Source organism: Procambarus clarkii, chromosome 44 (genome assembly GCF_040958095.1).
Source record: "Procambarus clarkii isolate CNS0578487 chromosome 44, FALCON_Pclarkii_2.0, whole genome shotgun sequence".
Classification (NCBI taxonomy): domain Eukaryota; kingdom Metazoa; phylum Arthropoda; class Malacostraca; order Decapoda; family Cambaridae; genus Procambarus; species Procambarus clarkii.
This window is the reverse complement of record NC_091193.1, coordinates 12,805,415-12,821,170: the sequence shown is the minus strand read 5'-3', so window position 1 is coordinate 12,821,170 and position 15,756 is coordinate 12,805,415. Positions and strand designations below refer to the sequence as shown.

The window sequence follows — 15,756 nt, the reverse complement described above, 5'->3', positions numbered from 1 at the left end:
TGCACAGTCTCCAGAGTTGCATTTGTAATGATACACTACATTGGTACACCTCAGTTAGTCAGTGGAGGCAGAGATGTTATTTCTCATAATGAGGGAAGATGAACGAGGGTTGTTATAATAAATGACAGGACGCATCCTTACTCTACACTGCAAGGTTTGCGATTCCTATCAATTATGTCTCTTATCACCATCTCGTCCTTCTTGTATGCCTGAGTGAATGTATTTTTATAATACACTACAATGTCTTCTCTTGGGGGCCAATTTTCCACCCCTGGGGCCTGTTATCTTCAGTCAGATGGCGGCCTAGCTTATTAAGATTTATCGAATTCTGTATTGCTGTAAGCGTTGTTTACAACAATTTGGCGGATTCGTTCAAGTTCGTGGGGCAAGAGCTGCCAAGAAGAAAATGAGAATCGAGGTCATTACTCCGTCCGTGAAGGACCAGGTGATATGGTAATCTGAGAACATAGGACCAAATAACCAAGACTCCCTCCTCTCGACAGTGTAACTATCTCGCCTATCATTCATAAGATGATAAGAATAATGGAACCTGTTGGGCCTATTGGTCCTATTGGCCTATTGGTCCATGCGAGGAAGCTCTTATTTAATAAACCCAGCCAAACTGATTCAGTGAAGGGGCAAAAGTAACATCCACTGCAATACATAAATGAACACCATCCTTTGCATACATTTCATTATGGTCATACAAGTAGTCGCAATTACCAATGAATGCTATTGTGTTTGCATTACAATATTTGTATAGTCGGCAAGCGACATCATCAGCTCTACACAGATTTAATTTCCAACTCCCGTTCTAGAGAGAATGTCACCTATGATTGCGATTTCTTCATTGCTCTTGACTAATAAATGATGTATGGCTGTCCTTAACTTTTACATTAATGGCTCCTCCCATTTAACACTATATCATGTTCAACTGCGCTAATACAAATACTATAATAATTAACGGATAATGGCTCCTGGAAGGCAAGCCCTTAATATATTTTTAGGGAAAAAATTCTGGGAACCTTTTATGATGTACAAAACACTATGAACCATTAGCCTGCGACTTATGTCGTATGACTTACAAGGGCACACAGGATCAAACTTGGCCTTCGTCGTATATAATTGATTAAGTTTTTGTTGGGACCTGTGTAAATGTATACTTCAGGCTTATACAGAGATCCCCCCACTCCCCAAGTTCGAACAACTGACTATCCCTAAAATGCAACTCCTCAACAGTTGCCTAACTCCCAGGTACCTATTTGCTGCTAGATGAACAGAGGCATCAAGGTGAAAAGAAATGTGTCCAACCATTTGTCCCGCCAGGGGATCGAACCTGGGCTCCTCAATTGTTAGTTGAGAACATAGCATATAAATAGCAACATTTGAGATCTCTGGGTATTATTATATAAGATACCCTGTTAGTATATACAAGTTTAATTGGAAGAATTTTCCAGTATGTGCGATCAGCATGCTGGACTCCATATACAAATATTCTAATTTCTGTCGTATTAGGGACTCATTCGTCCTATAGATTGTTCTTCTAAAATCATTTGTCCTTGCGTCTGCTCCTCACAGACGCTTTTTTGTCGAATCGCCTCTTGCTGCATCAACCCGTCCTCTTAAATATAACGCCGCTTTTCGCTCGTATGCGCGCTATGGCCAAAAATAGACGTAATTTGCAATGAAATTGGCTTACGAAAGTGATGTACTGTCCCGTTTTCTGTTTGAGTCCTCTGGCTTACTCGGTAAGGTTAGGAGAGGAAACTTTCAATTGACGTTTTGAAAATTAGGTGAATTTCTTGCCCTCTTAACCTACCAGAGGACCCTTAACTTACTATTTTGGAAAACAAAAATCCATTTTTTTAAATTTTCAAATTACGTCCATATTCGGCCATACGGGCAAACGGCCAAATTCAGACGTAATTTGTAAAATTTTAATTTGTATTGGTCACGCCCAATGCGAATCTTAGTTTGGGCTTTGTTTCTGTTGACTCTTGCCTTTCCCAGTATAGAATTAAATGCTCTACCCTTCTTAACAAATATGATTCTGCAGTCTCCGTGGTGTAGTGGTAAGACACTCGCCTGGCGTTCCGCGAGCGCTATGTCATGGGTTCGTATCCTGGCCGGGGAGGATTTACTGGACGCAATTCCTTAACTGTAGCCTCTGTTTAACGCAACAGTAAAATGTGTACTTAGGTGAAAAAAACGATTCTTCGTGGCAGGGGATCGTATTCCAGGGACCATAGGATTAAGGACTTGCCCGAAACGCTACGCGTACTAGTGGCTGTACAAGAATGTAACAACTCTTGTATATATCTAAAAAAAAAAAAAAAAAAAAAAAATGATCTGACTGATTTAACCCCTCTAGGGTCTTTTTTTCACTGTCTCATATGTTATTGTCACTATTTCACCTCATTCTCTTCGCCATTTGGCCTTCTGCAGTTTTCGCTTATTCCTAAGCTTCAGCCTCATTTCTTCACTTCTAAATTTTCCTTCTAACTTTTCTTATATTTTTACCTTATTCCCATACTTCTTTCTTATTCCGTTACTTAAAACCTATTTCTATTTTTTAACCTCGTTTACCTTCTCACTGTTTCTGTTTCCTAGAGGCTGTAGATTTCTTCGAACTCCGACGGTGGACATGAATCGAGAATACAGCGGGCATTTCCCCTCTAGATCGCTACACTGAGGCGCTGGAAGAGAAAGCTCATCGCTCTAGGGGTCTCTTGTTGTTTCGATGAGCCTGGAACCAAGATTCTTTATGGAATAGACACACACGCCTCATTATTATAATATATATATGTAAACAAGCTTGAATGGTCCCCAAGCATATATGCAATTGAAAACTCGACACCGCAGAAGTGACTCGAACCCGGACCGCCAGGAGCACATTGCAACTGATGTACATGGTGCCTTAAACCACTCGACCATCAGTGACCATACAAACGGCGGTGATAGCCGAGGCTATTTGAACCACTACCCCGACTGCACTTTGATGGTAATCTTGGGCATAGTTATTTCATCAAATCTCCGTATTTTTGTAGAGCCACGTGAGCAACACATGGCAACACAACAATATATATAATATATATATATATATATATAACATATATATATATATAATATATAATATATATCATATATAATATATATCATATATAATATATATTACACACACATGTATATAACTAAAAACTCACACCCCAGAAGTGACTCGAACCCATACTGCTAGGAGCACTCTGCAACTGGTGTACAGGACCCCTTAACCACTCGACCATCACGACCGGACAAAAGATGATGGTAGCCGAGGTTAATTCTCCATCATCCCGCTGGCACACTGATGGTAATCTTGGGCATGGTATTTTATCAAATCACCTCATTCTTTGAGGTGATTTGAATCAAATCACCATCAGAGTGCAGGCGGGATGATGGGGAATTAGCCTCGGCTACCATCATCTTTTGTCCGGTCGTGATGGTCGAGTGGTTAAGGGGTCCTGTACACCAGTTGCAGAGTGCTTCTGGCAGTATGGGTTCGAGTCACTTCTGGGGTGTGAGTTTTCAGCTGTATATATGCCTGGAGACCAGGCATATATACAACTGAATTTGTTCGCATTTGTTCACTTGTTCGCATTTGTGTTCTTCACGTGTGCCCCAAAGAATGAGGTGATTTGATAAAATACCATGCCCAAGATTACCATCAAAGTGTAACACCAGTTGATGTAGAATGATTAAGTTGCTGTTGACTGGGGATGGTCGAAGGTTACTCGGTAGTAGGCAGGAATAGGAGTACCAAACGCCCACTGCTTTTCCAAGGTTTTATTATGAAAATATATGTCTTGTACACCGGGCTAGGATCTAGCTAGGAGTGTGTGAGGGAACGTCTGTATCACGCTCCGTTGCCCAGGGCTGTCTCTGAAGGTCTGGAGGGCGCAGGGCTACGCTGTGTATTCAGATCTGCTGACAACGTTGTTGACACCTATTACGTTGTTTAGCGCCGGCCATAATCAGAAGAGGGTATTAGGTCACCCCATGTGTGTGTCCAGGGCACGTCCACTGGCGCCTAACCGGCGTCCAACAAGAGTGCCGGCGAGATGATGGGAAATTAGCCTCAGTTACCATCATCTTTTGTCTGGTCGTGATAGTCGATTGGTTAAGGGGTCCTGTACACTAGTTGCAGAGTGATCCTGGCAGTATGGGTTCGAGTCACTTCTGGGGTGCGAGTTTTCAGTTGCATATATGCCTGGGGACCATTCAGGCTTGTTCGCATATATATATATATATATATATATATATATATATATAAATATATATTATTATACTAATATCACTTAAACCCCATGATCCGTCAACTCTTCTCGCAAAGCTAACAGGCTTGGCGTTTAAATGTAAAACTATATCCTAAGTGCTTATGAATATGTCCAACAGACATGTGACACAGTGCAAGATTAAAATATTGAACATGTAAGAAATGAATGATAAAAGGCAATTTAAATTTTAAGTTCATTTACAGATTGTATACGTTATAGTACAGGATATCAGTCGTAGTGTAACTATATCTTTTCAAGATGGGAAAAGGCGGTCATGAATATTTTTTAGAAGCTAAGAGACAGACTACACGAGAGAATTGGCTGATCATCTTGGGAAATTTAACATAACTGAATATTGCAAATTAACAAATCATATAATATTAACTAATAAACGGTCGACGATTAATTTCAACAAATATTTTAAAATATATTCCTTCCTTAGTTTTCATTATTTTTGTCTAATTTGTAAATGTAATAAGCTTACTATAACAAAACTTGATGTTCTGGTGTAAAATGAGACCCGTGGTCAGTGACCCTAAAAGTCATTGTACGCTTGAGGTATGGAGTTGGCAACTGTTCACGGGCTATTAATAATCTATACAGGGGGCCCCTGTATTATTCTTGCCCAAGAATATGAGCATCTTACTGTGTTTTAGCGCATATCAGTTTGTTTGTTGAGACAAATGCATAGTACGAAGTAATGTTAATTCTAGCTAGGCCAAGATTTCTTAAGGCTGATTAAATATCCTTACTGGCTTATAAAGCCAGTAAGACACATTAAGTAACTAAAATGCGTGGTGATATCCTCACATAAATATCTGAAATGAGGTTCCTTGATATAAATTAAGCTTTAATTTTGTTATAAATAAGTTTAGGATTTTTTATACAAATGTTTCATCAGACTGTACAAAGCCTGATTATGAGGGTTTTAATTCAGTTTTGTATACAGTATAGTAAAATGGGTATGCGGTTAGGGTTTGGTTGCTACTAGAAACGTGAACTTTGCTATTGTAAGAACGTTGCTTTTGGGTATGAATCTTGATATCTTGGTGGATGCGGGCCAAGGGCTGCTCTGATCCTAGGGACCTGGGTTAGGATGGGGATGGGCTTCTGAAAGGGTGGGAGGGTTGAGATGAACTGCACTAAGAGGCCAGGGTAATGTGATTTAGGAGTGAGCGTGCTGCTTTGAGAGGCTAGGTGGGTGGGTTAGGAAGGGGACGAACTGCATTGAGAGGTTAGGAGCTGGGACGACGTGAGGTAGGATTGTGAGATGGGCTGCTAAATGGCTAGGAATTGATTGATTGATAAAGATTAAACCACCCAAGAGGTGGCACGGGCATGAATAGCCCGTAAGTGAGTGGCTAGGAACAGATTGATTGAATGATAATAAAGATTAAGCCACGAAGAGGTGGCACGGGCATGAATAGCCCGTCATAGGAACAGCCTTAACGAGGTGGATTATGAGGGAGATGGGTGGTACTGAGATGATAGGAGCAGCTGGGTGGAGGAATTAGAAATGGGATGGGCTGCTAGGTAAGGGAGCAAGGTGGAGGTGGGCTGCTGGGATTTAAGGGGGGGGGGGGATGGGGAGCTAAGAAACCAGTAGTCATAAATTTATATTCAGATCAGGATGCTTCACGTGAAGCTTGGCTTGGTTCTGTCTCGCCTAGAGTTCTCGGTGCTGTTGCTAGGGGAGTTTATTATTGGTGACTGGACGCATACACAAAGGTTGTTTATGCAAGTTGATTTGCAAATCATTTTGACATGGTTCTGGTACGCTGACGTGACTCAGGCCACGTATCCGTCGACAGTATCGTGCTTGAAAAGCTAAGATAGTAAAGACTTTTATTTTTTCTTACGTTTATATGGTCCTATATCACGCGTGTTCTAGTAAAATACAGTTGATTAGGTAATCAAGTTTGTGGAAGTCTGGCTTAGAGAGCCTTTAGTGTGTGTGTGTGGGTGTGGGTGGGGCGAGGGGTGAAGCTTGGCTTGGTGCAGCCAGACCGTACCCTCCACGGAGATGGGTTCTGCCTGGAACCCATCTCCGACTCCTTGACCTATTTTGCAAGCTGTGTGTGTATGCATTAGTGCAAGTTATGTAGTAATTGTGCTTGTTTTGTATTTGTGTGAATTGTGTATTTGTGCTAGTTGTGTGGGAATGTATTTATTAAGGTTGTGTAGTTTATTAGTAAGAGTTGCGTTACACACCTGCGTCTTGTATAGGTAATAAAGCTTATACAATTCCAAAAATAATTTGGGGAATTATTTATTAGTTTCGAGATTTGTTAAATGCGCGTAATATTAACTCTTATTTGTATGGCACTTTAAACAAAATTGTTTAGACCAGCAGGCATTAAACAGACCCATTAGTAGTATTTTAAGCTATCCAATTACAGTAGACTGGCGTCAGCGAGGTAGCTCGCTCCCCTTGGACCCCCAGCAAGGATGAGCGCTAACAAGCCAATTGTGTGGCAGTTGCTACACAGAATGAGTTTGTACCTACATTATTTATATCCCAGGTAGAAGAGCCAAGTGTACACGTGCCCCCAGTTTTTGTGTGTTTACCCACCCATTCTCTCCTCTCCTATCTTTGCCTGTTTACCCACCCATTCTCACTCTCCTCTCTTATCTTTGCCTGTTTACCCACCTATTCTCTCTCTCCTCTCTTATCTTTGCCTGTTTACCCACCCATTCTCTCTCTCTCCTCTCTGTCTTTGCCTCTTCACTTCCCATCCCTCTCTCTCCCTCTCTTCTGTAACAAATCGGTAATTATAAATAGAGAGAGGCACCATTGTAACGATTAGATAAAAATAGTGAGATGCAGAATAGCTTAGAGGGATGAAGAGTGAGGAAGAGTAAAGTGACGTCCATGAAAGGGAGAGTTCAGAAAGTGGGAAAATGGGATGCAGGGAAGACTTGGAAAGAAAAAAGGGGTAGAGGAGTGATGAATATAGTGAGTACAAAGAGTTTTATATGATGAGTTAGAGTATATATAGAGATAAATAAATTAAATTCAAGTAAATTAAGATAGTATTGCCACCATCCATTCACGAGTTTATCAGACAAGGATAACTTATCTCTTGTCAACAATTATTATAATACAGTAAATGTTTGCAGTTAAGAAATTATAACCATATTAAACAAAAATTATTTGTCAAGTTTGAATCATTAGTAAGTACAGTACTCTTTGCATAAGGAAATGAATCCAGGATTTTAGAGGGATCAGTTTGAAGAACAAATTATCTTAAAGGGTTTATTCATATATTATATTTACCTGAATTTACCTGAGCAATATATGTTCATGATGATGCAAAACTAATGATGAATAATTACATTTCCTTGACTTTATCATAATCGATATTAATTCAAAATCAGTCACTATACAGGAAATTGAGAGTAATATGGCTGACTGCTCCTGGAAATTTCACAATACTGTACAATATATAATGTAATGACTCTTAATAACTCGTGTTTTTCAGTTCCGTAAGCCATTTTGTATCATGCCTTCGCAGCTTTTCCAATTTGTTAATGTGCTTCTAGAGATATGGGAACCATACAACTGCTGCATATTCCAATTTTGTCTCACAAAAGTTATGAACAGTTTTTTTAGTATTTTACCATCCATGTATTTAAGTGATTCAGAAGTTGTGTGTCTTTGTGAGGAACTGTTCATTATATTGACTTGAAGCATAAAACACTGATCTTTTACTTTGTAGTAGAGAGGCTATCACCCTACTCAACTAAAATTTCCACCAAATTCCCCCCCCCCCAATAACCATCCCACATCTTCTGACACCAACCTCACTCACCCACACCTACCCACCTTCTACACCAACTTACCTCACAAACCCACCTTCCCTAATCTTCATCACACTCATGCTGCCAAGCTCACCCAACTTACACCCAACACTTCAACCCACAGAGAAATAACAAGGTAATTTTATTTTTAAGAATATTTCATATGATTTACATGATATGATCAGGATTTTAATTTTTAATATCACATAATATTTCTATCTTTTCATTGTGGCTGACTAAATGTGCATTCTAATTCCTGGTTTCCCTGACAGGTACAACCGAAAGGAAAACCTGGCTGTGATCTGTCGGGCGCTGCAGGAGGACTTTGGTATTCAGGCCTCTGCCAACCACCGAGATGATGTCATTGTTGGTCATGACCTCAAGGTACAGTATGTCTGACTTTTATCCCATGTTGCACCCACTTCTTCTGTAGCCTGATGGAAGCAACAACCCATTATCCCCCAAAATTATCATTTATCTGTAAGGAACTGTATTTCAGTCTTTGAATAATCACTATATTATCTACTACCATGTGAATTAGCCCTTAGATGATAGTTTACATCATGTAATGTATTTTGTTTCATCTGGGAGAAACTGGCCAAGTCATATGACATATCATTCACTTGGGAACTAGGAGACTCGAACTCTTGACCCCCATGAGCGTGATTCTACCACTGCACTATGTAGACGGTTCCAATAAAGAAGATTTCAGAGACAGCAATCTGCTGCCCATCTGAAATTTTATACTTCTCCCAGCCTCTATTCAAGTACAATACATTTAGTAATCCACTCCCATGTCATAAGTTGTCAACCCATATTAGATTTTCTCTACAAAATTTGAAGGAATTGGGTCCTATGTATTTATAAATCCTTCCACAGTAATTGCCAAGATTTGATATCTCTGATTATTAGTTCCAAATGATGACCAAACCACACACTAGAAGATCAAGAGATGATAACATTTTGGCCTGTCCTGGACCATTATGAAGTCAATTGTGATGGGAGTGACATTAATTGATTGATGAAGATTAAGCCACCTAAAAGGTGGCACGGGCATGAATAGCCCATAATGGGAACGAGATTGATGAAGATTAAGCCACCTAAGAAATGACATAGCCATGAATAGCCCGTAATGGGAGCGAGATAAATCGATCGATGAAGATTAAGCCACCCAAGAGGTGGCACAGGCTTCCCTCATAAATAGGAGCGAGGGAGGCACAGGCATTAAGGCAAGAGTAAGGTGAGGAGCAGGTAAGAGAAGGTAATAATAAGGCGAAAGGTAAGAATAGGATAGGTGTAATAATGGGATGAAGGAAGAATGGGATAGGTAAGAATAAGAGGAGAAAGAAAAAGGGGGTAGGCTTATGTCAGATCAAGTTTGTTAGGAAGATTAGAGCATTTGAGTATGTACTGTGAAAGAGAAGTCTTAACAGCAATAAAGCCAGGAATGAACCTTAGTCCTGGCTTTGTTGCTGTTATTTATATTCAGTCTCATTAAGTAGCAGTAATAACACTTATGCACCAATTTCCTACATTATTTAAGCTACTGTAGTTATACTTCATGCAAATATTTCCTTTCTAGGTGTCTGGGACAGCAGCAAAGCTGGGTCATCAGTCAGCTTATCATCATTGTACATTGTTGGTTAGAACAGACAAGCAACAGATGAAACTAGCTCTTCAGGGAGATAAGGTAATTATTGCTGAGATGTGTACTACAATGGACTCCTACATGAACAGTGTTTTTACCATTTCAGTTGGTATAATCATTCTGTCCACGTAGTGGACATAATGGAACATCTACTGTGCAGCAAGCTCATACATTATCTGGACTGGCATTTGGAGTTGAACACTTGGATGATACAAAAAGATATGAGAAAGAATTTCTTTAGTTTGATGGTAGGTATAGTGATTTTGTATTATGTAGTGTATTACCATGTACCATTAAATCAGCATTATCCAAAACTGCAGAGCATGGCCTGCCAGTATTTAATATCAAAGCTTATTCCATTACTATACTGTATATTACAAAATCACTCCAGTGTGTTTATTTTCATCCTAGAACAAACTGAAATAACCCAGACCATACAAGACAAGAGTACAAGGGAGCCTATTACTATACACTTGGGTAATTTAGGTAAATTCAGGCAATACAATATACTAGCAAGAAAGAATTCCAACACTGCTTGTTTCTTTTGAAATATAGGTGCACATCAGGGATATATAATGTGATAAGAACTACATTTACAGTATCAAATATGCAGCTGCTCTGTAATACTACTGTACTTGGATTCTGCCAGAGCTAACAGAAGTACATAACTCATGCAATTGATACATTCACTGCTCCATCCAGGAATCAACTGACATCAACAAAAGTAGTACCAGCTTGTACAGTAAGTACAGTTGCAACTTGTGCCTGTCATTAAGAGAATTAAATAATAATAATTTACAAAACTTCAAAGGATAAGAATCATTCCTATTGGCATAAAAGGCAACTCCTCTCGAACAGATCTAGCCGATGTGGTGGACAATCATCACAACATCTTGCTATAATATTTATTGGACAAATTTATCGTTTTTATGTGAATAGTGTAGCAGGATTTCTGTGGATATTTGATACCAAAACCAGAGCCATACTGCACAGTATGCTGTACTGTATTAATTTCTACTATGAAAATAATACTAATACAGTATATAAGGGGTCATAAATATTCTGTAGAGGTCAGTGGTGTACTATACAGTACATACCTGTACTGTATTAAGTTTTTGTCATAAGACTTGTAGTGTACGTAATATATTTTGAGTCTTGTAGATAAAATATGATAAAAGGAATGATTGCACTGAAAAGCCTCTTGCTGTTCGAGGCTATCTTGGAAAATTATAATTGTTGCCACCTATTGACAAAATGGACGGGACAGAGTATAAAATGTGACTATGACTTAACTCCTAGTCATAGGAGTGACTGTAAAAATGTGACTATGACTAACTACTATACTACTATTCCCCTCACACAAAAATGCAAAATAAACTAATATTTACAAATTAATGCAGTCACAAAGTATTACCATTTTCAATACTAGTAACAAGGTAGGATTCTCTTTTTACAGGTATATTCACAATTATATTTTCTTTTAGGTGTAGATGCAGTTCCTTTTAGAAAAAATATTAATATATTATTTAATTTTTATTTGGGACAGAGTATCCAGAGCAAAGCCACAGCTAGCATACCAGCATTGACAATGAATCTTAGTGATGCCAATGAAGACATTTCAGTAGAAAAACTGATTGCAAGCATTGGTCGCAGATACTTAGAATTTCCCTCGGAGAAAAGTGACTCTTCCTCTCAGCAGATTGTTCAGCTTTCCAATGGCTACACACTGATAAATCCTACTGATGACTGGTTCCCAGGTAAAGTTTGCTGATGTGTAAGGACACTGTTAATCCTTTCACACATGTATTGAAGTTTTAGTTTTCTACTTTTGCATACTTCTTGTTTCTGAATATCTTTCAAGCACTTTCACTTTGGGCATTTCAGTTCCTGCTTCATTCAATAAGGAACTTAGTTTCCATCCTTCATAAGCTGTGGGGCTAAGGAGTTTGTCCTCTCTCAGGTATGGGTGATTCTGTGCCTCCTTTGTCCCTCCTATTGGCAAAAGGATTCTCCCATGCCTCTAGCAAAATAAGTGAATCCTGGTTAAAATATAAATTTGGAGTGCCAGAGGTTTGCATGAATGAGTGGAGTGCTTACCCCATGTGTATGGTTGTGAGACATTGGTGTTAATGCAAATATGAAAGATAAATACTGTAATTAAAGAGTAGCAGCAATTTATAAAATTGAGGGGTTTTAGGATAGTGTAATAAATGGAAATGCCATGGAAAAATGTAGAGTACAGAAGAGGTGGGTTATTCATATTGAACAAAAGAATTATGGTGGAGCCACAAAAAGTATATTTAGAGTGAATTTGAAGGTATGAGAAGAAAAGGAAGCCCAGATGATAGTCTGATCAATCAGGCTGTTAGATGCTACTATTCCCAGTCTGATGTATTAATTGCAACTTGAATATGAATTATCCTCTGGAGGTGTTTATCAGTTTCTCTTTTTGAACACAGAGGTTTCCTAGTTATTCTCCATGTGTCGATATTAATAGCCTTAACAAAGTCTACACGCTATTTTCCTGTTAGGTGTCTGGGGATGCATTCACAATCATATAATTGTACATAAGATGAAATATTTTTATATTTCTCGGACATAAACAATAAAGAATTATCTCCTGAAGTTTTAGAATTTTGTTAAACTTTGGTTACACAATGATGTAGGGTGTGAATATACATTTTATATTACATCAACTGGTAGTGCAAATTCAAAGATGGCAACACAAAGCTAAGCAGAAATATTATCTAGTAGTCTGTTGATTTTGGATCTATTGTAAAATAGCCCACTTCAGAAACAAAATGCCAGTAAAAACTAATAAAGTTAATTAAATAAAAATCCACTTAGAATTTGAACAGCTGCAGTCAACATGCCTTTTCACCAGAAATGTTTCATTCATTTTGTTGTCCGTTAAATTTGTTGTGTGTAACTGCATGCCTTATGTCAACTAATAAAATAGGATGATAAAATAATTTTAAGTTCTAAAATTTAATTTCTTGTAGGACTGGGTAAGCTGGAAACCGAGCTGGCGTCATATACATGGCTTCATGATAAAACGCCTCGCTTTACTGTTACTCGACCAGTTGTGATTCCCGAGTGCGTCGCTCATAATACTACTGTGAACATCTCTGTGCAGGTAAAATGTGAATGTACACAAGTACATCAGATTTATTTGTATATTTTCCTTTTTTAGTTTAAAAAATATGAAGCATAAGAATTAGGGAACTGCAGCAAGCCTGCTGACCCATACTAAATCCATCCACTCGAGTTACCTATCCAATCTATAGTTAAAATTTTAAACTTAATATTACTAGCAAGCAGCCCAATCCACTCATCCACAACCCAAACCATTATTTCCCTATATCATATCTAAAATTATATTTGTTTTTAATGAGTTGTTACTTAATGTAACAAACTCTTAATGAGTTACACCACAGTCTCCGTGGTGTAGTGGTAAGACACTCGCCTGGTGTTCCGCGAGCGCTATGTCATGGGTTCGTATCCTGGCTGGGGAGGATTTACTGGGCGCAATTCCTTAACTGTAGCCTCTGTTTAACGCAACAGTAAAATGTGTACTTGGATGAAAAAACGATTCTTCGCGGCAGGGGATCGTATTCCAGGGACCTGCCCGAAACGCTACGCGTACTAGTGGCTGTACAAGAATGTAACAACTCTTGTATATATCTCAAAAAAAAAAAAAAAAGTTAAATATTGCATAATTGTATTTAATATTAGGGAGTATGTTCCATATTTTAATTCTCTTGGTGTCTGCATTGCTGATGCTGGACTAGGGAAATTTCAAATATTTGTTATGATCATGGGATTTGTTATACAGTATACATCTAGTGTCTCTTAAGATTCCAGTGTCACATGCACAACACACTGAATCAAAGACCCATCCCACTCATTACCACAAAATTTTCTTAATGGTAGCAATGTTAATTGAAATAAGACAGCTGGATTTAAGTGAAATTTGTAAATGACAAGAGTAATTGCAATGGAACAGGTATGTATGAGAATGATGATGATGCACTAGGGTCTTCAAAGAAATAGAGATGAAATAAGGCTCCTTTTAAGCAAATGTCTAATATGCGAATAGAAAAAAAAGCAAGACATTTATGTCGGCTACATTAATACAAACAAAAATTACTAGTTTTAAATTTTAAGCATAATCATATTGATATCACTTTCAGGTTTTCCATGGCAAAATTGAGGACGTAAAAATGACAAGTCAAGGTATTTGTCCAGACGTTGCAGACCTGATTCATGAAGTTGGTGGGGCAGTAAAAGGGTCACAGTACACACTTACAATTTTCAATGATTTAGCCATCAGAATGCGCCTTCCACAACCCCTGCGCACCCAGCGGTCCATGATGTAAGTTGAAGGCCAGAGATTGATCATTTTTGTCTTAGAGGTATATTTTAATATTTTGGTGGCTGGGTTTATTTTTATATAATGAATGTGCAAAATATGGAGTTTGGGTTATAATTTCTGTATTGTATTACATGTACAGTAATACAAATGAACAACTTAGTGTTGAGGATTATTTTTTTAATATGTTCTTTTCAATATTATATATCTAGTAAAATATTACAAGTGGTATGATTAACAGTACATTGTTGACTGCATAGATCTGTTAATCTTTATATAATGAATTATTTATAATATGGAACCTAATGATTGTTACAGTGCTTGTTGTAGAATATGTTGCTTATACTTGTTGCATAATATTAAAGGCTTTTGTACATGTATTTGTTGGTTTTAACATTTCCTAAATTACAAGATATCTTGTGACACACACAGTCAACTACCTGCTAGCTGATTTATTCTCGCATTCTAACTGAATTGTGCTGTATTATATAAATTATTAGTCTGTACTGTTGATTCCAACCTACAATAGTAAAGTCGCTATAATTCTTACACAGTTTTAAGAGCCAATAAACCTTAAAATAAACTTTCAACTTCACAGTTCCTTTTCACTGTAGTACTTCCAGCTCTATTACAATAATTTTTCATTGCCCTCATTATAGCTTTCTTCTTAAATATATAACTTCAGCCATTTCCAAGCTAACATAACTATGGGATCAACTGACCTTCAAATCAAGTAAATAAGTAATTATCAAAAGGTGCTACAAAGCCTTCCCGGTTTGGTGCCATCAAATGTGCGGAATAATCAGAGGGCACTAAATATCACCAAGGATGCCAAGACTAGAACAGAAATGCATAAGGTAAATATCAAAAGTATCAGATTCATCAAGAATTCTATCAAGGGACGGTCGGAAAACAAGACCCGCGCGTGTCTTGGAAGTCAGGATATGAATGACCATAAGAGGGACAATGCAATTTGAACAAGGAGCAGGGCGGCGCTCCATTAAGTGACCGTGAGTTAAGCGTGTATGGCCAATACGTAACCTCACCAGAGCCGTTTCCCATCGCCTGTTACAGTGGTAGGACGACGGTCATGAGGACAACTCTTATGAGTACTCAGTTTTATTACCAGTAACAAAAGACCAACAATCCTGCTAATGGGTAAGGATGGAGGAATGAATAACTGGGTAAAAGTCGAAATATGGAATACCTTTACGGGAGATGGGACAAGAGCAGACAGCTTCCCTAGCGGCAGCATCCTCACGCTCATTTAAAGACACCAATATGGCTGGGAACCCAACAAATCTCAACCAACTTAAATTTACTGGAAATAAGAAACAGCCAATGCTGAATCAACATCCACTGGATGGACTGGATACCTTCAAATCAAACTTACACATTTGCTTTTACTCTATTTGCCTAAACGTTAAAATTAAACTTAGTTGTAAATACTGAATTAAACAAAAAAATCAAACATTTATAATAAAGGCAACCCTTCATTTTGTTCATATTAGTGTATAAAAATTTCCCAAATAGCATTCATCAGTATGAGCTGCTTTTGAGCTATGAGCCACTTTTATTGAACAAGTATGGTTAGAATGCGATTTATTACTAACAATGCATTATCA

The 15,756-nt window shown here is 38.2% G+C and overlaps 1 protein-coding gene across 1 annotated transcript in view; it reads left to right on the top strand.

Moving 5' to 3' along the window:
* Lipt1 (Lipoyltransferase 1) overlaps positions 1–14,511 on the top strand; it is an 18,056-nt gene extending 3,545 nt beyond the window's left edge. Inside the window, exons 2-6 of the mRNA XM_045725630.2 lie at positions 8,384–8,495; positions 9,694–9,801; positions 11,306–11,516; positions 12,762–12,895; positions 13,953–14,511. Coding sequence (XP_045581586.1) covers positions 8,384–8,495; positions 9,694–9,801; positions 11,306–11,516; positions 12,762–12,895; positions 13,953–14,138 — 751 coding nt within the window. The 3' untranslated portion in view covers positions 14,139–14,511. The remainder of the gene's footprint in view (positions 1–8,383; positions 8,496–9,693; positions 9,802–11,305; positions 11,517–12,761; positions 12,896–13,952) is intronic.
* Positions 14,512–15,756: the final 1,245 nt, after the last annotated feature.